This window comes from Dasypus novemcinctus, chromosome 25, assembly GCF_030445035.2.
Source record: "Dasypus novemcinctus isolate mDasNov1 chromosome 25, mDasNov1.1.hap2, whole genome shotgun sequence".
Lineage (NCBI taxonomy): Eukaryota > Metazoa > Chordata > Mammalia > Cingulata > Dasypodidae > Dasypus > Dasypus novemcinctus.
The window spans coordinates 23,186,723-23,207,758 of record NC_080697.1 but is presented as its reverse complement, the minus strand read 5'-3'; the positions used below and the strand labels follow the sequence as shown (position 1 = coordinate 23,207,758).

The window sequence follows — 21,036 nt, the reverse complement described above, 5'->3', positions numbered from 1 at the left end:
ACAAAGGCCCATTAAGATCCAGCCTAGGGAAAAAATCAGGTAAGGATGTAGCACTTGCCATCAAGTCTGTTAGTATCAAGGTAGCTAACTGCCCTTTAAGAGAAAAGGCATACAGAAGAGGGGGGAAAAAATAAGGCAGGTTTGGAAGCTATGTCTAGGAAAAATCTCTGGGTCTGGTCACTGGCACATGAAACTAACTGGAAGCAAAGAGATTAGACTTTGCTAAAATTTCGGAGGACTTCTATTGTCATTTATCTTTTATCTGGACCTTGCTCCAGGAGGAAGTTGAGAATCGAGCAGCCCCAAGGATGGCTCACTCCCCACATCTTCTACAGATGTGTCCAAAGAGGGTGAAAGGCCAGGAAGAAACTTCCAGATGGCATACCCAAAGTCTAATGGGCAAGCAAATTTCTCCAGAAATCTGAATGATGTTCTAAGCAAAGAACTTCCCCCAGTCTAGGACCTTTACAGCATCTGCCCAGGGGAATTTCAAAATCTCTACAGACCAATAATTCTTCTGTGTCATTCATTCTTTCCTTTTCCAATTGGGCGTTTTTATGGTGATGATCTGGTCCTTGCTCCCATTTTATATTGGAGCCACATCCAAACCTGATGGAAAATTCTGAGAATCATACAGAGAGCTTGGACTTTCAGCTGGATTAAATGACTGGATGGGACTTTGAGTTTTCTCCCTGTGAAAAGAAAGGAGAAAACATGTATTTGGCGACCAGGAGGGCGGACTGTGCAGAGAATGCTAGTACTCACTGATGTGTCTTTCTTCTCTTCTTTTAGGACACACAACTCTGTCCTCAAGCTCCTTGACGTTAGGTAGGACCCAGGTGACTGGTTCTGATCAAGGAGACATGGACAGACCTGCTCTGCACCATTTCCAACCCAACCCATAAAGTTCTCCTATGCATGACCATCTACTCTCTCATCCACTTTACAGCAACCTTAGGAGATATATGTTGAAGATAGTGGTAATACAAGATGGAAGGTTCCTGGGTCCCTGGGTCAACATTTGAAGAGAACAACCCCCCAATGGATTGTGATGTGTGTGAGAAATGAACTTTTGTAGTATTAAGACAGTGGGATTTGGGGGTTGTTGTCACAGAATTGTTACTTGCCCTCACTAATATAAGAGTAAGGAATGCCTATATTTAGAAAATATACTGAATAGTAAAAGCCAATAAAGAAAGAGAAATCAAAGAAGTTTAGAAGGAGAACCAGAAGTACACAGAATCAAAGAAACCAGAAGAGAAGAGAGATTCAAGAAGGAGTTGTTGGGAAGCGGACATGGCTCAACTGATAGAGCGTCTGTCTACCATATGGAGGGTCCAGGGTTCAATCCCCAGGGTCTCCTGACCCATGTGGTGAGCTGGCCCATGCGCAGTGCTGCTGTGCACAAGGAGTGCCCCACGCACAAGCTTAGGGGTGCCCCACGCACAAGAAGTGCACACCACGAGGAGAGTCACCCCATGTGAAAAAAGCGCAGCCCGCCCAGGAGTGGCGCTGCACACACAGAGAGCTGATGCAGCAAGATGACACAACAAAAAAGAGACGCAGTTTCCCAGTGCCGCCAGATAATGCAAAGCAGACTCAGAAGAACACACAGCGAATGGACAGAGAGCAGACAATGGGGGTGAGAGGGAGTGAAATAAATAAAATAAATCTTTAAAAAAAAAAAGGAGTTGTCAATGGTGTTAAATGCTACAAAATAATTAAAAAGGATACAGATTTTTTTAAAAGGGTATTATACATGGCAACTAGGTAGTTGCTCTCTTCCAGAGAAAGAGAGCAATTTCAGCAAGAATTGAGGGCTGAAGCTATTTATAAAAAGAGTTAGAGGAAGAAAATAAGGTGGAAGGGAAAATGGAAGTAATGTCATAAGTCAATCTTTTTAAGAGGGATAGCTGTGAAAAGGAGATTGGCCATTAGGTGGAGAGAGCAGTAAGAGCATGTTTTTCCTTCATATGACATGAGACCAGCATGTGCTGAGTCTGAGGGAATGGATTCAGACAAGAGAGAGAGAAAGACCCATGAAATATAAAATTTAAGCTAATTAGTAGAGAGGCACATGGAGGGGGAGGAGCGGATCAAAGACCTATGTGGGGGAAGCAAATTTGGCTCAACTGATAGAGTGTCTGCCTACCACATGGAAGGTCCAGGGTTCAAACCCAGGGCCTCCTGACCCATGTGTGCTGATGCACACAAGGAGTGTCCTGATATGCAGGGGTGTCCCCGTGTAGGGGAGCCCTACTGGCAAGTTGTGCACCCCATAAGGAAAGCTGCCCCATGCAAAAAAATCGCAGCCTGCCCAGGAGTGGCACTGCACACATGGAGAGCTGATGCAGCCAGATGACGCAACAAAAAGAGACACAGATTCCTGGTGCCACTGACAAGAATACAGGCAGACACAGAAGAACACACAGTGAATGGACTCAGAGGGCAGACAACTTGGGGGGAAGGGGAGGGAAAGAAATAAATTAAAAATAAATCTTTTTTACAAAAAGACCTATGTGGAAGAATAAGCCTTTAGGAGAAAGAAGCATGTTACTTGCCTGAAGTAGAAAGGGAAACCTAGGGATGCTCACTGGGAGGCTTTGAAGCTGGGGGCTGAGGCAAACTAAAATATCCCCAGCAAGTCACAACTGCTCAAAAATGCTGAAGGGGACTTTCCAGCTTCATTAATTCATGGAGGTTTAGACCATTAGTGATTCTGGTGGGGTAGGGGGGTCCCTCTAAATGACCCCTGCTCTTCAATTATTTCTTTTGACTTTCCACATAGTATGGCTTATATGCTGCGATCAACTGCCCTCCATCCCACCCTGACCCCAATGCAAGTTCAAAACAATATTAAGCCATTCTCCTTACACCACCCACCCCATGCCCTGAGTCACAAGCTAATGGCCCCCCATTCTGGTCCTTCCAATGGAAGCTGTTCCAGTGGACCCTGGGTCCACCCCTCTATTTATTTACAGGAAATCAACTGAAATTGCAGATGAAGGTTTTTACCCAAAGGCTGGGGTAAACTTGCCTGGACCCCTGTCTCTTGGATCCTGCTTTACTCTCTTCTTTCTGCCTTCCTTCTCTCTTACTATTCTAGTGTTGTGGCCCCTGACCGCTGCCAACTCTTTTCTAGCTCTGTCTTCCAACTCCACAAGGCTGGACATCTTCTTCACAGAATCCTTTTGGAACTGAAGTTCATCCTCTGTACCTTTTCAGAGCTGGAGACAGGGTTGCTCACCCAGGGCCCACTGCATCCAGACCCCAGCATACTTCATTTCTTTGCTGATGCATCTGCATTATCATAGCAACACCATGAGGTACAAATAGCCTCCAATCCCAAAGGGACAGGGCTAGAGGTGAGGAAACAGAATTGGCATTCCCTCACTTTACTCAAACCAAGGCTAGCCCTTTGTTCCACCAAATATCTTGGACCTCACCAACTAAAGAAGGGATGAATGAAACAATGAAACCAAGGGTCACTTATTTGTTCTCCACTTATTAGCTATGCGACACTAGGCATGTTATTTATCTTCTCCCTGCTTCAGTTTTCTCATCTCAAAAATGGGCACAATTAGAGTGAGGATTAAATAAATTAATACAAAGATGTCCTCGGAAAAGTGCATGGCACCACGTGCAAAGTACTGTGCTAGGGTGGTTGGTTAAGCAGGTTTCTTTACAGTGCATAGAATGTCCCAGGCATGGGTAGATCTTACAATTTTCAGCCTGTCTAGGTTAATCCCAGGTAACCCCTTAGGTAAAGTTTCTTCAGTGTGTTTACAAAGCTGCTCTCCTGCTCCATGCCACAATCCTGGGAGAAACGCTTGTGAGCTAAGTAGCAGGCTCGAAATGCAGACACAAGACTCCAGGAGCACATCATGACCACTACCAGGTAGGCTATGTCCTCTCTGAACCTCAGTCTCCTCATCTCTAAGACAGGCATCATCGTTCTTCGGCTCTCTTCCTTACAGGTTTTTGTGAGGAGTTGGTGAGATAATGGAGAGAACACACTTCACAAACGAGACTTGGAATGGCAGTGGGAGGGCAGAGAGACAGCCCCTTTGATCTGCTGGGATTTATAAATAGGGAGACTTGTCCTCAACCACTTTTCTGAAGAACGTTTCTCTTCACCTTGGGCCTGGCCTACTCTGCTCCAGCTGTTAAATGGGGGTGAGGGAAAGTGTGAAGAAGAGACTGCCCATTGCACTTGAAAGAATCCTGGTAGAAGAAACAAGGCGGGTTGCTACTCCTTTGTGTCCTCTTTCACCTTGCTCTTCCTTACAACATCCGTCCCACTTCGATCTTGTTTAATTGCTGGCTTTCCTCACTAGAATGAACTCCAGGAGGAGAGAGACCGAGTCCAACTTACTTGTTCATCCCAGTCCCCAGAGCTGAGGACAGAACCCGGTACGTGGTAGATAATAAATGCTCAGTGAAGAATGACATGGTGAGGGTGCAGAGCCGAGTGACAACTCCGTGCTTGAAGTCTGTTCGCTTCAGCCTGTCCCAGAGGCCTGCAGCTATTTGTTTACACCTGAGACCTGTCCAGCGACAGAACCTTAGACGCGGAGCGCTTGCGGCCCAGCTCTCTCATTCAGAAAAGCCAGGCGTGCGGACAGGAAATGGCTGTCCGAGTCACGCAGTGGCGGGCTAGGGGTGCGGGATTGAAGTGCTAAAACCGGGACCGTCCCAGGCAAACAGGGACGGTGGGGTTTGGGGGCGGAACCTAGGAATCCTTTCTTCTCCCAGTGCCTTTACCCCACCGATGGGTGAGAAAAACGTGCGAGGCTAAAAGCCGGGGGGGGGGGGGGGGGGGGGGGGGGGGGGCCAGCCCCCGAGGCGCTCCTAGGAGTCTCAGCCACCCCCAAGAAGACCCTTCCTCGCGCGTCCTCCCCCTTCCCCCGCGTCGAGCCGCGCGTTCTGGAGCGCAGCGACCCGGGTTCCCGCCGCGGGTGCGGGGAGGGAAGGCTGGGGGCGCCGGCGCTGCGAGCTCGCGGCTGGGCTCCGCGCGCGCCCGGGGCCGAGGCCCTCGCCGGGTGCGGGGCGCCCGGGCGCGGCGGGCGCTGGGGAGCGGGCGGGGACCCCGCGGCGGCACCGAGGCCTGGCCGCGGCAGTTTCGAAAATTCCAAGGAAGTTGATCTGGGCCGGGGCCCAAGAAGTGACGAGGGAGCGAGGGAGGAGAGACGAGGGGAGGGAGGAAGCGCCAGGCAGCGGGGCCGGGCTCAGACCGCGGGTCGCTGGCCGCCTGCGGGGCTCCCGGCGGGTGCGCGCCGAGGGCGGCGGGGCCCCGCGCTAGGGCCGGCGGGGGCGCCCCCAGCTGCCGAGGCCGCGCCACCCTCCCCTCCGCCCGCCGCCTACCCACGCCCGGCCGCTCCGGCATGACCCTGGCCGCGAGCCCCGCTCCCGCGGGCAGCGCTTAGGGGGCGGCGGCCGGTGCCCTCCGGGGACCCGCAGGCCTCACCCCGGCTCGCTCGCTCGAGGGGCCCGCAGCTCCCGGCTCTTTCAGCGAGGCGCCCGCGGAAGACACCATGAAAGGTAAGCCTCGCGCGGGCAGGGCTGGGACCTGGGGGACCACCCTCACACCTGACCACCACCTGGTGGGCGTCCTTCCTGCAGGGAGGACCGAGAGGAGAGAAAGGAGTTCAGGGATCATCTCCCGCCTTTTTCATCGTCCTGAGAAAGTTACCAAGAGCAGAAGGCCCTGCAGTCAAGAGGGAAGGAGGGAGGGAGGGGAGAGAAAGTTCACACACACACCCCTGCGCAGTCCTTTTCTCACGGTTCATTGGTCTATCCCTCAAAAGTAACTATATATCCCAGAGGAGTTGCTGGTGCCCTTAGCCAGGCAAAGCAGAGCGGAAAGCTGTCACCAGCCCTGCCTTCTTAGCGGTGTGTAAAACCCCACCCATGGACCAGTCTCCAGTCTCCTGCCGCTGGCGCCTAGCCTTCTGCCCACAACCAGGCCCAGGATTCTCCTCAGTGAACTTCAGCCCTTTCCCCAGGAGGGGCCTGCTGTGCCTGAGCCCCTCGGCCCAGGCATGGCCCTTCCCGACCTTTGAACCTTGGCTGACCTTCCCTCTGAGCTCCTCAAGACGAATCAGCAGGGGAAGACTGTGGCCCAAGGCTGAGCCCTCCCTGGCGCGCATGAGTCATGACCAAGGTAGACCTCACAGATTATTTTGGGGGACAGAAACAAGAACCAGACTTGGTCCCATGTGGCTGTTCCTGGACCTGGCTTTTTGAGGCCCATAAGAGAGCACTCTTGGTCTTCGAACTCATTTGAGGCAGGCTTTGGTGTCATTTGAGAGTCAGGCATAAACTTTGAGGGGTTTTTTTTGTATTTTTTTTAATGCCTTCTTCCATGCCTTTCGATAATCCTTCCATAATGTCCCTGACAGATGCATGTGCTCCTAGCACCTCATCGACTTCTTGAATGTTGGAACTGAAAAGGACCTTTGAGATCATCTGTGGGCTTTAAACTCTACTCTCAGGTGTTATTGAAGAATGGAAGAATGAATGTATGGGTGGCAAAAGAGATGGAGCGAAATCCTTTCACCCTTCTTCAAACCATAGCAGCTCTGTTTGTCTTATTTACATTTAAGGGTCTCAGGGTTCATGTGAAGACAGGGTTCCACAGACAAACCCCTGACTGAATCCCAGCTCCATATTGCATGGTTCAGAGGTATGGGTAGGCAAGACTGGCTCCATGGAAATACAACCCCGTGCTTAGAAGAACCACACGCGTGGTTTAATGCTCGTCTGTTGTTGCCTTGAAGTTCTTAATCGTTTTTTTAACGAGGGGGCCTTGCATTTTCATTCTGCACTGGGCCCTGCAAATTATGGAGCTGGTCCTGTGGACAGAAGTGACTTGCCCAATATTCGCAGCTAGTCAATGGGACTAGAGCCCAGGACTCCTGACTTCCAGTCCAGAATACTTCCTAATGCACCCCTGCCTCTCTGTTGCTTCCTTCTCTCTGACTGCTGACACCTGTCTGTGTTTTCTGATGGCTTCGCCATCTCATGGACTGCCTGGGATGAGCCAAGCGAGTCATAATCAACCCCAGGGAGCTCCTTTGGCAGACAGACACTAAGCTCCTGATCTTAGCTATCTCATCTGTGGAGCTGCCCTGGGATGGGCCATTGCCCAGAAGCCTCCAGAAAGGTCTTAGACCACATCTCACCTCTGACTTCTGGGCCCATGCTGCTCTGGACCTTCATGGTGATGCAAAGAGGCTGCCCATTCTCAGAGTGGTTTTGGCTCCACCAACATTCTAGAAAAACACTGCAAGAGAAAATAGAGAGAGAAAGAGAGGCAGGGCTGAAATCCTCTGAAACTGAGGAGACGTCCAGCTCCCAAGGATGGAACCTGCCCTTCTGAAACTCAGTGAGGCTATTCCATTCCTCTGACTAGAGGAGAAAAGAGCTGGTGTGAATGAATATCCCAGAGAAGGTACCCTAGGACCTCCTGAAACATTTGTCTTGTTCCAGGTTCCTCCTTGCCTCCTGGCTGGGAGGCTTGTGGGCTCCTAGAAAGAAGCTCAAGCTCTGCCCCTCTCGCCTGCTTTTCCCCTGCTCTGAACCAACAAACTCACCCACCCTGTGGGGCGGGATCCTGGGTCCACTGAAGCCTTCAAGGCAGACCTATGTCTTTCTGTCCTAGAAGCCAGGAGGCCCTCAGCAATCTCCCTTAACAGCCCAGAGACTGAGGCTGCAGACAAGGCCAAGGATGGAGTCCCAGCCCAGCTCCCCCAGGGAGTGTTCCATCCCTCCTTCCCCCAGACAAGAACTCTGCCGCCTCTACCTGAGATGGAAACAGCAGATCAGAAAGCAAATATTTGGCATTTGGGAACAGTGGACTGTGAAGAATCAGTTTGTTGTGTTTTTTTTTTTCTACCCAAATGGAAAAAAATAAAGTGCAGGGCAGAGCTGGGAGCCTCTTCCAGCGCAGCCCTTCCCTGAGAGGAAGCCAGCTTCAGGCGCTCCTTCAAAGGCCCCACCAATCTTCAGATTTACATCTGTTGGCAGCGTTCCAGGGTTCCTCACTCAAAGCAAATACTGTGATGTTATGCTTTATGGAGGAGAGGAGCGTTGATGGGGATGGTTCTTAAAATAAGAAAACTGACTTGTTGAGGAAAACTCTGCCTACCAGTGGCCAAGTGCAGGGGCCACACTGCCAGCCAAGCCTGTTTCCACCCCTCGGGCCAGCTGGCCCGGTCCCCCAGACAGCCCTCTTTTGATGCAACCGTGCACCTGGCTCGCCACAGCCCCTCTCACGTGTACCTCACACACAGCCCCTACCAGCTTCTCAGTGACAGGCCCACATAGGAGCTTCCTGCTGGCTTGTCTGAGCCACTGACAGCCACCAGTGGTGTTTACACACTTCCCGTGAGAGGAGGCTGACAAGGGAAACCCTCCCAAGCTAATATGAAGCTGCCGCTGGGCTAATATGAAGCAGCCCGGTACACTGCGAGGCTCACTGATTTGAGAGTCAAAGATGTAGGATCTCATCCTGGCCCTATGTGAGGCTCTGTCTAAGTCACTCTCTCTCCCAGGCCTTGTTGCCCTACTGGGTGGTCCCTGAGGCCCCTTTTTGTTCTGATAGCTGTGACTCAACCCAGGAGCCCTGGGCTTGAGTACCACTTGGAGAGAGGAAGTGGCTTGGTGGAGGCGGCTGGAGGCGGGCCTGCTTCTTGGGCCTCTCCTTGCCCCCGAGCGATTTGCCCTGGCTGTTGGTGAACAGGGCAGAGCCACACCCTGCTGTTCTCCAAGCGTGGGTGGAACAACCCCTCCTTGCAGAGTCAGAGCGCAGTACCCACACCACATGAGCATAGGGCAGGCCGGTGAGAGGAGGGAGCTGCGAAAAAAACAGCAATGTGATCCCAGGAAAAATCTACCTCACACCCCCTGGCTGGGAATGCATTCTGCCCACTCAGGAGCAGCCCCAGGAGCTGCCTTGGCAGACGTGGAGTCTGGTTCTCCTTTAAAAGCCCAACCTCCATCCCTAGACCCGGGCGCTAGAAGAGACCTGAGGCTAGAAGAAAAAGAGCTGAAATGGCAAAAGTGCAGAAGAGCCACCAAAAGACCCAGTTCAGAGGGGATCTAGAGGACGCCCGGGGAGGTTGTTGTTGGATGTCAGCTGCTGGAGGAGAGCTCCCAACCCTCAGGCACTCATACACCACAAGGTGGCCCTGCTGTCCAGGTGGGGTAATTTTAGTAATTGAAGACTTACATCCTAAAGCTAACTTGAAAGAGGCGGGAAAAGCATTCTGCTTCTCAGTAAATGTTGGTAGATTTCTCAGTGGTGTTCATGAAGGGACAGGCAGCTATTAGAATTGTCACGCTGGGCAGCATGACTGGGTGTGAAATTCTTATACCACCCGTGTTTATGTTTAATTAAGCAATAATGTGGGGGGAGTGTGTGTGTTTGTGGGGGCTGTTGTATACATTAAAGCCCTGAGCCCCATCACAGACCAGCTGGATAGCCTTGATGAGATCACTAATACTCCCTGACCTTCCGTCTCCTTATCTGGAAGTGAACTGGCTGACGTGAGGTTCTTTTTAGCTCTAACGTTCTCCTCTACTGTTTATCCTTCTATGGTAAGTTATCTATCATCTGTCTATCATCTCTCTATCCTATATCTGTACATGTATATCTATATTGTTCTTTTCTCCAGAACAACATTGTAAAGCCCACAGGCTAGTATGTGAGCATGAGTTTCACCAAAGTGAAGACTGCCTGCCTTTTCCTTGTTTCACTCCTGGCCTCAGGGAGGTGTTCACTACCTTTGCTCAGGGAGTGAACACATCTGAGTCCTCCACTGGGCTGAAATCCTTAAAGGCAAGAATCATACCACTGTATCCCCAGAAACTCATGCAGGTATTTAACACAGCTTCATGCTTCTTCCCACCCCCCACCCCCCTTATTAGAGAAGCTGTGGATTTACAGAACAAATATGCATAAAATACAGGTTTCCCATATACCTCCCCACAGTCAACACCTTGCATTGGTGTAGAACATTTGTTACGATTGATTATAGCACGTTGTTATAATTGTACTATTACCTAAAGTCATGGTTTAACTTAAGGTTCACTGTGTAGTGTAGTTCCATGGAGTGGGCCTTATTTTGGAATTTATGCTCCCCAGTATAACAGAGTTAGACTCATTTATTGGTTCTCTACACCCCGCTCTTCTGCCCTTTTTACTTGAACCTATAACATTTCCCCTTTTCATCACATTTAGATATATATTTCAATGCTGTTGTGTTCACAGTGCTGTGCTACCATCACCCCCATCTATTACCACAGAATTCCCATCATTCTAAAGAGGAACCCTGTGCATTTTAAGCCTTAACTTCCCATTCCCTATCCCGCCCCCATGTCCCCTCTAACTTATATTCTAGATTTTGACTCTGAGTTTTTCATATTCTTTTTAATATACATTTATTGAGCAACTAAATGATCAAAGAAGAGCCTAGATGTTGTCCTTTCTGTCAAAAAGAGCTTAGACACTACCCTTTCAAAAAAGATTGAAGGGAAGTGGACTTGGGCCAATGGATAGGGGGTCCGTCTACCACATGGGAGGTCTGTGGTTCAAACCCCGGGCCTCCTTGACCCGTGTGGAGCTGGCCCATGCACAGTGCTGACACGTGCAAGGAGTGCCCTGCCATGCAGGGGTGTCCCCCGCGTAGGGGAGCCCCATGCGCAAGGAGTACACCCCGTAAGGAGAGCCGCCCAGCACGAAAGAAAGTGCAGCCTGCCCAAGAACGGCGCCCAACACACGGAGAGCTGACGCAGCAAGATGACACAACAAAAAGAAACAGATTGTCGGTGCCGCTGATAAGGATAGAAGCCATTGCAGAACACACAGCAAATGGACACAGAGAGCAGACAACTGGGGGAGGGGGGGGAAGGGGAGAGGAAAAAAAAAGATTGAAAAGGTTGTTGTAAGAGAAGTGTCAGGGAGGGGGCTCGTGGGTGGTGGTGGTTCTCTGCTGTCTCTCCTTTGCTGCTCTTCCCTGGATGAGTCTGTGGGTTTCAGCCAGTGCCTCCTTATTTCTTAGCAGGACCCTGTTACTTGAACGGTCTCATCCAGCTGCCTAGTTTGGACACATGGGTATAGGCTGATGACACCAGGTTTATTCCTCTGAGCTCCAGACCCTATTTCCAGTGCCCCGAACATCTCCAGTTGGTGACTTGCAGGTATCTTCTTTAAGGTTCAGATGAGAAACCTTCACCTGCCCCTGAACCCAAGCTAAAAGTTAGGCATTCTGGAATATTGCCCCAAGTTTTTCAGTTGGCAAATATACATTGAGTACCTAATTTTGATGAGGAGGCATGCTAGTTCAAAGATAAACAAGGATTGCTGCTGCCCTCAAGGCAGACAAGACATACATACTTAATAAAAGAACCAAATAATGGAGCCAGATGATGCAAAAGAACAAAATGAGTGGAGTATACAATAGAGTGAGTAGGAATCCACAGGAGATAGAGAACATTTCAAATTGGAGTGGATTGGAAAGGCTTCAAGGAAGAATTGAAAGGTGGGCGAGATTGGGGTGGGGTAGGGTCAGTTGAGACAATCAGGAGAGGCAGGAAATAGTGTTGGTGAGAGCTGGGTGTTAGGTCCTTGTGTAAAGTAATTTTAGGGGTGGTGGATGGAGTGATTTTCTATTAGAGGAGGATTACTGAGCCTATAAGGCTGAGGAGACCTCAAATACCAGAATACGAACTTCCATTGTATCCTGTCAGAGGAGAGCCTCTGGAAGGCTTTGAGTAGGGGACACCCTGTTTGCCACTTCTCCCTTGAGACTTCCTCTATTGATTTTAGCCCACATTGGAAAATCTCTTTGAGGGCATGGGAGGAAGACAGTGAACTTGTGAAGGAACCAAGAGCAGTGGTCAGAGACAAGCAGAGAACTATGATGGCAATATCATGGAAATTAAGAGGAGAAAGTTTCAAGGAGGAAGTGATCAGCAATGCTGAATGTTACAGATTTTCTAAGATTGTTTGATTATTAGAAAGTCTGATCAAAGTGGTGAGAAGGGAATGGGTAGATTTGAAGCAAAGGCAGATATAGGTCTCATGTTAGAGAATTTTCAGACAAAAGGCAGTAAGTAATTACAATGAGAAGCAGAGCCAGGTATGAAGAATTTTTCAAGATAAGGATGGCCAGTGCTTATTTGAAAGTGGAGGGAAAGAAGAGAAGGGAAAATGGGGACAGCACAGTGACAAAGGAGGTAGAAGTGAGTGGGATTTGCCTTGGAAAATGGAATGGTTTTCTTCTATTGACACTCAGAGGAAGGGAGAAATAATGGATAGACCTTTTGCATTAGTAGCTGGATTTATTCTTTTATGATACATACTCATTGTAAAAAATTTTGGAAAAATTTAGAAAAAGGAAAAAAAAAAATAGCACTCACATGAAATCCTACCCCTCAGAGAAATTAATGACAAGATTTAAATGAACATTCTTCCCGAAATCATTCTATGTATATTTGCACAGATTTTGTCACATAGGTAGGAGTTTACTATTCATGTTATTCTGTCATATGTATTTTAAAATTTCAACAAACAGACATAGATATCATTCCCAGGCAATAAATATAGATTCACATTATTTTTTTTAAATGTTGGTATAACATTCTTTGGTATAGCTATATAAGCATTTATTTAACCAACCATCTACTGATGAACATATAAGCCATTTACATTTTCCCTTAAGTTTAACATAGCATGAACTGATAATCTTTATGCTTTATTTTTGCCTAGTTATATAATTATCTCTTTAGAAATAATTCCTAGAAAGGGGATTACAGAGTCGAAGGGCATGGTCACTTGAAATTTTGAAAAAGAGTACCAAACTGTATACTCCAAATGCATGAGAGGGTTTGATTCCTCACACCATCACCCACACTGGGTTTGAGGCGCAGGCAACCTGAGAAAGAGTTCGAGGCAAGTGAAGAAGCTTAAACCTAACGGTTTTGACCTTTTCAGAAAAGTAGGAAGTGAGCTTGCATTTGGAGAACAAGGTGGACTGAAAGGAGGAGGCACTCAAGAATAGCAAGTGAGGATCCAGCTGGTTGAACTTGCCAAGGGCCAAGTCCACATCCCTCTCTGGCTTGCTCCCACAGTGCTGTCTTTCCCTGGTTCAGGGCAGAGGAAACAGGATGATGAGTGAATGGTACAATGGCCGGGAGAGAATGCTAAAGGCTCTGGAGAGATGAAGCTGACCTGGAAGCTTAGGCTGCTCTTGGAGTTCAGTGTAGCTAGTAGCCTGGGAGTATAAAAGTTTAGTCCAATGGAGATTAAAGTCCTAAGGAGGGAGAGGGAAAGAAAGAAGCGTGTGGTCTGAAAGGTCGACCAACACTGAAATCTTGCAGATGGAAGCTGTAAGCTGCAGAATGTGGGCAGGCTGAGCTGTGATCAGTGTGAAGAGGAGGCCTATAGATTCGAAGTCAAAGAGGCTTGAGGTCTAAAGGACTGATGGGCTTTTAGATAAATGTTGCTTCCATTAAAAGCGACGATATGAAACAGTAAGAAAGGAATGAAATCCAGGTGATGTATATATCCAGAACAGTGTTCCCCCAAATAGGTGCTCCTTTGCATACCAGTTCCATGGGATTTATTAGATAAATTTTTTAAAGGCAGGGAGTTATATGGTCATTATAAGTTTGAGAAACACAGAAATAAAGAATTAAATGGGCTTATTTTCTGCATGCTGTTTCAAAATTTTTACTAGGTCAATGTGAATCTCTGAGATGATGATATAGTATGCAGCATTTTCTAAACTTATTTGACCAAAGAATCCTTCTTCACAAAGAATATTTTGGAACCCACATTTCATAGAACTTTTTGAAAAAAATGGATTTCTTCCAAGTTGGATACTGGTCCTGAGAGTGAGGGGTGTTGGGAACAGGCCATAAATAACAGCAGTAATTTGAACAGGATAGAAAAAGTACTAATAAAAATGACTACTACTATTTATAAAGTATTGCCTTATGTGCCAGGTACTTTTCATATGTTGTCTCACTTAATTTCCCCAGCAGCTCTGTGTAGAAGATGGTATTCCTCCTCTTTTTCATATAAGGAGCACGCGGCTCAGAGCGGGGCGGGTTATTCTCCTTTGAGACGCTGCATGGGCCTCCAGTGGTGGAAAGCAGAGATGGGGAGGGTTGAAGCTCAGAAGTCACAATAGGGGTCAGGAAGACGGGTGACTCCCACCCCTCCCATCTGCGGAATTTGCGGAGCTCGGGAAAGTGGGGAAGATGCAGTGTCCTCAGAGGAGGCCAGTTTGTAAAGGATGGGAGAGGGGCAGGGTCTGTTGTACTGCGTGAATAGCCGCAGTTCTCTTCTCTGGTAGAGGCTGTACCGTCCCTTGAGGGGGTTATTTAGAAATGGAGGGGGGATTGGGAGTTGCCACAATGACCGGGGAAGGCCAGACCACTAAATGTCTGTGCAGTGTGGGTAAAGCCCACCTGGAAAAGAATCATGCCACCCAAAATGCCAATCGTGTACCAGTTAGAAAAACTGAGGACAAGAAAGGGGAGGAAAGCTGTTTAGGATAGAGGGTTTAGCTTAAGGGGGAAGTTCACCCACAACCTCAGCAGTTACCAAGAACAGAGTGGAAGACAGCAGAGGGCGAGGCTGTGGGCTGGCCCTGAGGCTCAGATGGCAGTAGTGTGGGGAGAGGGGAAGCCTGTGCTGGAGTAGCGGATGTGGGTTTTAGGAATGAAGGAGCTTAGGGATGGGAAGCAGAAAGGAGGCAAGTGTTAGAGGAAAGAAAGAGACAGAACCAGGGAAGCAGATAACAGGGAATCTGAAAGGGAAGGACCAGTTCCATCAGCACTAAGAGGGGCAGATGAACCCTGATCCCCACCCCAGTGCAGAAGTGCCACAAAGGAAGCCTGGGGGTGGGGGGGTGGGGGCAGGGGCAGAGGGTTCTAATGTAAACAGTTTTGCAGCCTTAATTATAGCCTTCTCAAACCTTAAACTATAGCTATTTGGCAATTTTAAATATAGCTCCTGAGAAGACCCTAAAATCTTTATTTTTACTGACACAATTGGCTGTTTTGAAAACCCACTCTGTTAACTACGCAGAAGATAATCATCAAAATATGTTCCTTGAAGTTCCCAAAGAAAGACCTTTTATTCGATTCCTCGAATCTCTCCCCCTCCCCCTCATTGATTCTTATGGAAGAATGCAGTTCCAGGAGGGCTAAAGAATGAATCAACTATACATTTTTGGTCAACCCAAAGAAAGTCATGGTCAGTGACCACAGTTGAGATAGCACTTGGTTAACAGCTCCAGGCTGTTTTCCACCTCCAGGAAAGTGAACCAAACTTAACCCCAATATAGTCAGCCAAGACATATACCTTCAATCAAACTTGCTACGTGGCTCTGTGGGAGCAGAGGTCTGAAACAAATCGGAGTCTTTTAGTTGGATATCCTGATCCTGGATATGAGAGGAATGGAGGTGCTTTAAAATCTCCAGTGGTTGCCACTACTTTATGGGTCTGAACTTGCAATGTTGGCCTTCAGAACAGTTGTTTTTTTCTAAGCACACTGCCTACAATTTGGGAAGCCATCACTAGATTAGAGTGGAACCTGACTGTGTTTTCACTAGATAATCTTGGAGCTGAATTCTTATGGGACCAGCACCTTCCTTCACGTCAGCTGTGACCCCTTGGGGTGTCTGGTATGGCTCACAGAAGCTTAGATGTTTACTTCTTCATGGTTCCCAGAGCAGTGTGCATCCCAAATTTATCTCAAACATTTTAAGTCCAGGCTTTACAATATCTTCTCCAAGTTTCCATACCCTTCTGACACAATAGCCTTTATCCTGGAATCAACAAAAGGAGAAAAAAATGAAGGAAAAAAAAGAAGGCAATAGAGGTTATTTCTGATTTCTGCCTTCCTGAAAACATAGCATCTTCAGACACCCATGGCCTATAATATGGCGACTTCTTCAATCATTCCAAACACCCAGCACCCCATAACATTTTACCCTCAAGTGTTCTTCAATTTTCAGCATGTCAGAAGTCCTGAATTACATGGATTTTTATGTCATAATACAGGGACCAACCAGGGCCTTATCTTAGAGGACCCTAAAAATGGCAGATGATATTTTAAAGCGATGAACTGGAACACCTGCAGGAAAATATTAAACCTTCCACTCCCCTCTCCACCTCCCAACAGCAGCCCTTTACCTTTAGGAAAGGAGTATCATATCCCTTGTTCTCATCCTGAGAAAGGGAGGGTAGCCAGATCCAAAATTGTGTTTCATTCCTTCTCCCGCCCCTACCCCATTTAGTTCATTCCTTTTCATTGCAAACATTAGGCCCCTGTGCGTTCACTTTTAAGTATCTGCTGCTTTAATCTTTTGTATCTCCACTGCATTAATACTCTCCAACACTCCCTATACCTGGAGAACTCTAGAAAAGACTAAACCATAATTTAAATCATTAATTTTTTTTAATGAAAATGAGTCCTTGATTGAAACAGTAAAGCCTAATGATTAAGGATACACACCTTCTTAATTGGTCAGTAAAATCACCTCTGTTGAACACCTACCATACTATGTGATCAGCCCTGTGACGAAAGAGAATTAGGAAAGGTTTTCTGACCTCGAGATGACAACTTGTGGGAATGAAGAGGTCTTATTCTAGCTCTCTGGCCCTTCTGAGCTGGAGGTGTGCAATTCAGCAAACTCTTTGTATGAATATTTGGACCTTGCTTCAAATTCCTGGCCATTTTGGAACCACTAAATAACTGGCAGATCATTTTAACCTCTCCGAGCGTTTGTAACACGATGGACTTGAACTATATGACTTATAAATTCTCTTCCCACTTTCTCAGTCTGTGGTTCTTTATCTCTAATAACATTTTTTTTCCTAATAACATTTCTGAAGGCAGGTGTGCCCCATACTAAATCAGATTTCCCCAGAGGACACAGAGATAGGCAAGGGAGGTGGGAAGGAGGAGGAAAATTCTCTTCTCTGTCAGCCCTGCGTGGCCCAATGTAAGGCAGGAGCATAGATTCCTGTCTAATCAATCATCCTCTAATCAATCACAGCCTCTGTGACCTCAGCCAGGCGTCTCTCAATTCTTTGTTTCTTCATCCGGTAGGAACAATCTTGGTGTAATGTGAATATAATGAGCCCAACTTGCTAAGGGCTTGGCTTGTAACAGCCTCACAACTGCTTCCGATTAAGTTCTCATTAAAGTCAACAAGGTTTGAGCGCAGAGTTGCTGCAGCATTCCAGACACAGGTAACTCAGGGTCCCCCAGGTCCGTGGCTTCGTGCTGGTGAAAGGGAAATCCAGAGGACTAAAAGGGGGAGAAGCCCTCTTGGGGAGCCAAGGAATGCTGTGAGTAATGGAGATGAGATGTCAACAGCGGCACTGTGGCCCAGCACTTGTGAATCCCCTGGCTCGAGAGCGCTGAACCTTGCTGGCAACGGTCATTTTCCTTCAGAGGGCTACTCCACCAAGTGCCGGAAAGAGGCTTTTATTAATTCCCACTTGCTAACAATTGCCAATTTTGGGAGCTCTGCGTAGGAGAGCAAAGTTAGGACAAAGCTGTGTGCTTTTTGAGGGGTTGTTTGCTGAAGACCGATGTCAGTCTTTCTTGATTTAATTCGTCCTGATTTCCTGCAAAGGCTATAAACAGTGAAGTGATGAAATTGGCCTTGGAGCCAGAGCAGGGAGGAGGCCGGTCACCAGGGAGGGCAGGGAAGCACCACCGGGGAGTGAAATGGGAAACATGGACGGGAAGGCCTGGGAAGCATTTCTGCTCCAATAAATGGAAGGAATTCGCCACCCCCACCCCAAGGGGACAGCGGCTGGCAACAGTAAATGCAGAGCCCACAGGGTGGTTCGGGCTGAGAGCGCCTTGGGGGTGAGATTGTGGGGACTGTAGGGGTGAGGTTTTGGTCAAATAGAGCAACAAAAGTCACCGAGGAATTCTAACCCGCCTTGCCTGAGGCATTAGTTTACAGAAAAGGGATCGTAATCCTGGTAACAGCCCAGACAAAGTGCAAAGTGATCCTCATAAATTGCTGGCAACCTAAGACACAGAAAAGGCTGAAAAGCTTGATTTCTTAGAACACATATACAGGGACCAGTCAGATACCACAAATCATCCTTCCTGACCCACCTTCCTTCTGCCACTTTACCCACCACCCCCACCCCACCCTCAGTCACAGGGCACACGCACACACAGAAGCACACACACATGCACATCCACACGTACACGCAATAACACACTAGCCCTGTCAGAGCCAACCTGGAATCTGCTGTTGCAGAGAGGGTTCAGAAGGCTTTGCCACCAGCTGGCTCTATAACTTCAGCCCTGCAATTAAGATCCCTCCCCACCATCACCCCCAACTCAGTTTCCTCACTTGTAAAATTGGGAGCATAATTATCCCAACATCTCTAAGCTAGTTGTAGGGTTCAAATGAGATAATGGATTTGAAAATGCTTTCAACACCCTGAAGCTCAGACTTTTACCACCCCACCCCAAATTAAATCAGAATCTCTGGAGGTGGGGCTGTCCCGAGAACTCCCCAAATGATTCAATGTGCAGGAAAAAAACAATACCTTCAAGCAAACTACAAAACCATCCATAGGTTCATTCAGAATTGTGTTTGTCGGGCACTTCTCCACACCAGCCACTGTGCTAGATACTTCGGATGAAGCAGAGAACAAACCAGCCCCAGTGCCCCTTCCCCTTAAGTACCAGGGAATACAGTGGATAGGGAAGCAAATAACAGGGAACTTAGTCTAGTCTGGGAGGTGAAGGAACACTTCTGTGAGGAAGTGATGTTTAAGCTATGACTGGAGGGTGAGCCAGGGACAGCCACAGTCATGGTGTTGGTACTTTTAATTGGTGATCACCAGCCCCCAGGTCCATTCAGTACTGCCTAGTTGAGCCAGCATTCCTTAACTCCTTTACCTCTTGGCTGCCAATCACAACAGCACAGCAGCTCAGCTGCATTGGGGAAGTGAGGTCGCAGGTGCAGAAGGGTCTTAAGATGCTTAGAGGTCATGGTCAGAAGTTTCTTGGGCTCCATCACATGCTCAGTCACTCTTAGGGCCCTCTGCTTTTCCCCCCTCTCACCTTGTAGTTGCAGACGCAGGGTTTCCTAGGATTTTGAAGAGGCTTTGCTCATTACCTTGAAGAGGTAGTAGGTATAGTAGAAAAGATTTCTTCAAATCTCAAGAACCAGCATTTTGTCACATTGAAAAAAAAAGGAAAAAGTCTTGGAGATTCTGCTTCTCGCATTACAGACTTAAAATATTCTCATACTATTAAAAATTTAGATTCTCGATAAACAACAAAGACGTACTGCTAAATGCATAGCTAAAGTGAAAACGGGAAATCCCCAAGGATCCAACAAAAAAAAACAAGATTTTTTTTTTTGAAAAAAGAAATTCAGATTAAGAGCTGAAAGTAGAATAGTGAACAACTCCAGAAGCTGGATATCAAGAACACAGAGTCTTGTGTGCATGAAAGAAGGGATAGAAGACAAGGCCGGGAGATGCACAGGGTGGACAGCTGGGTCAGAGGTCTCCAGCCTAAACCCAGACCAAAGAAGGTGCTTCTCACAGAATATTTCCACCAGGCCTGTCTAGTCGCTAAGGTCCCAGCCCTTTCTGATTGGCCACAGCCCTCCCTCTGATTGGTCAGTGCTCATGCCATACCTGTTGAATATTTTGACTAGACGCTTGTCTAGTCTGCTCATTGAAAAGGGTGAGAGCTGGAGGCTAGAGGGGAAAATCCATCTGGCAAGGAGAGCTTATCAGGAAACCTATATCCCCAGAACTCTAAGTGCAGGGGGAAGGCTGTCTTGGGTAAACTCGGGCCTGCCCTCACATTAGTCTGGCGTTCCAATTTATAAACTATGTGCACATGGGGTGATCTGATCTAAGAAATCAGAAATCAGAAGCTACCAGGTTGGTAGTCCCGCAGCACCTGACAAAAGTCCAGGAAATCCCCTCCAGGAGAGTCTTGAACACAGTCCTCTCAGGCCATATGGTATGGATGCTCCTATGCTCCCCCTGCATTTGGGGCAGTATACACACAAGTTTTAATCAATTTTAGAAATAAGTGTCCTGAAGCATCTGCAAGACAAGCGATGATATGTTCTTATAAAAACTTCACAAAAAAAGAAAAATTAATAGCTCAACAGAAAAATACGTAGACAATTCATGGAAAGGAATAGCCAATAAACTTTTTGTTTTGTTTTTAGAGAAGGTTTTTTTTATTAGAGAACTTGAGGGTTTACAGAAAAATCATGCATAAAATACAGTTTCTATTACTAACATCTTGCATTAGTATGGTACATTTGTTACAATTGATGAAAGCATATTTTTATAATTACACTATGAATTATAGACTGGTTTATTTTAGGGTTCACTGTGCTGTACAGTCCCATGGATTTTTTTTTAAAAATGTTACACTAGTAACATCTATACAACCTAAAATTTCCCCTTTTAACCATATTCAAATATATAATTAATTACATTCACAGTGTTATGCTACCATCACCACCAACCACTGCCAAAATTTTTCCATCATACCAAATAGAAACTCTGTACAATTTAAGCATTAATTAACCACCCTGTCCCCTGGTATACTATATTCTAAACTATGACTGTATGAGTTTGCTTATTTAAATATTTCATATCAGTGAGATCATACAATAGTTTTCCTTTTGTGTCTGGCTTATTTCACTCAACATGATTTCTTTGAGGTTCATTCTTGTCATCACATGTATCAGAACTTCATCCCTTTTTATGGCTGAATAATATTTCATTTATCCATTCATCACCTGATGAATAATTAGGTTTCTTCTGTCTTTTGCAATTGTGACTAATGCCACTATGAACATCAGTGTACAAATATCTGATCTAGTCCCTACTTTCAATTCTCTTGGGTATATTCCTAAAAATGGAATTGCTGGGTCATACGGTAATTCTATAGTAAATTTTCTGAGGAACTGCCAAACTGTCTTCCACAGCGACTTCACCAT

General features: G+C 47.1%; 1 protein-coding gene across 2 annotated transcripts in view; it reads left to right on the top strand.

Annotated features, from left to right (window-relative positions):
* Window positions 1-5,230: 5,230 nt before the first annotated feature.
* The window catches only part of SCARA3 (scavenger receptor class A member 3), a 41,076-nt gene continuing 25,270 nt past the window's right edge, over window positions 5,231-21,036 (top strand). The window contains exon 1 of one of the 2 annotated variants that reach the window (XM_004454160.5): window positions 5,231-5,541. In XM_004454160.5, coding sequence (XP_004454217.1) covers window positions 5,535-5,541 — 7 coding nt within the window. In that variant the 5' untranslated portion in view covers window positions 5,231-5,534. The remainder of the gene's footprint in view (window positions 5,542-21,036) is intronic. The other variant, XM_004454161.5, reaches the window with a different exon arrangement.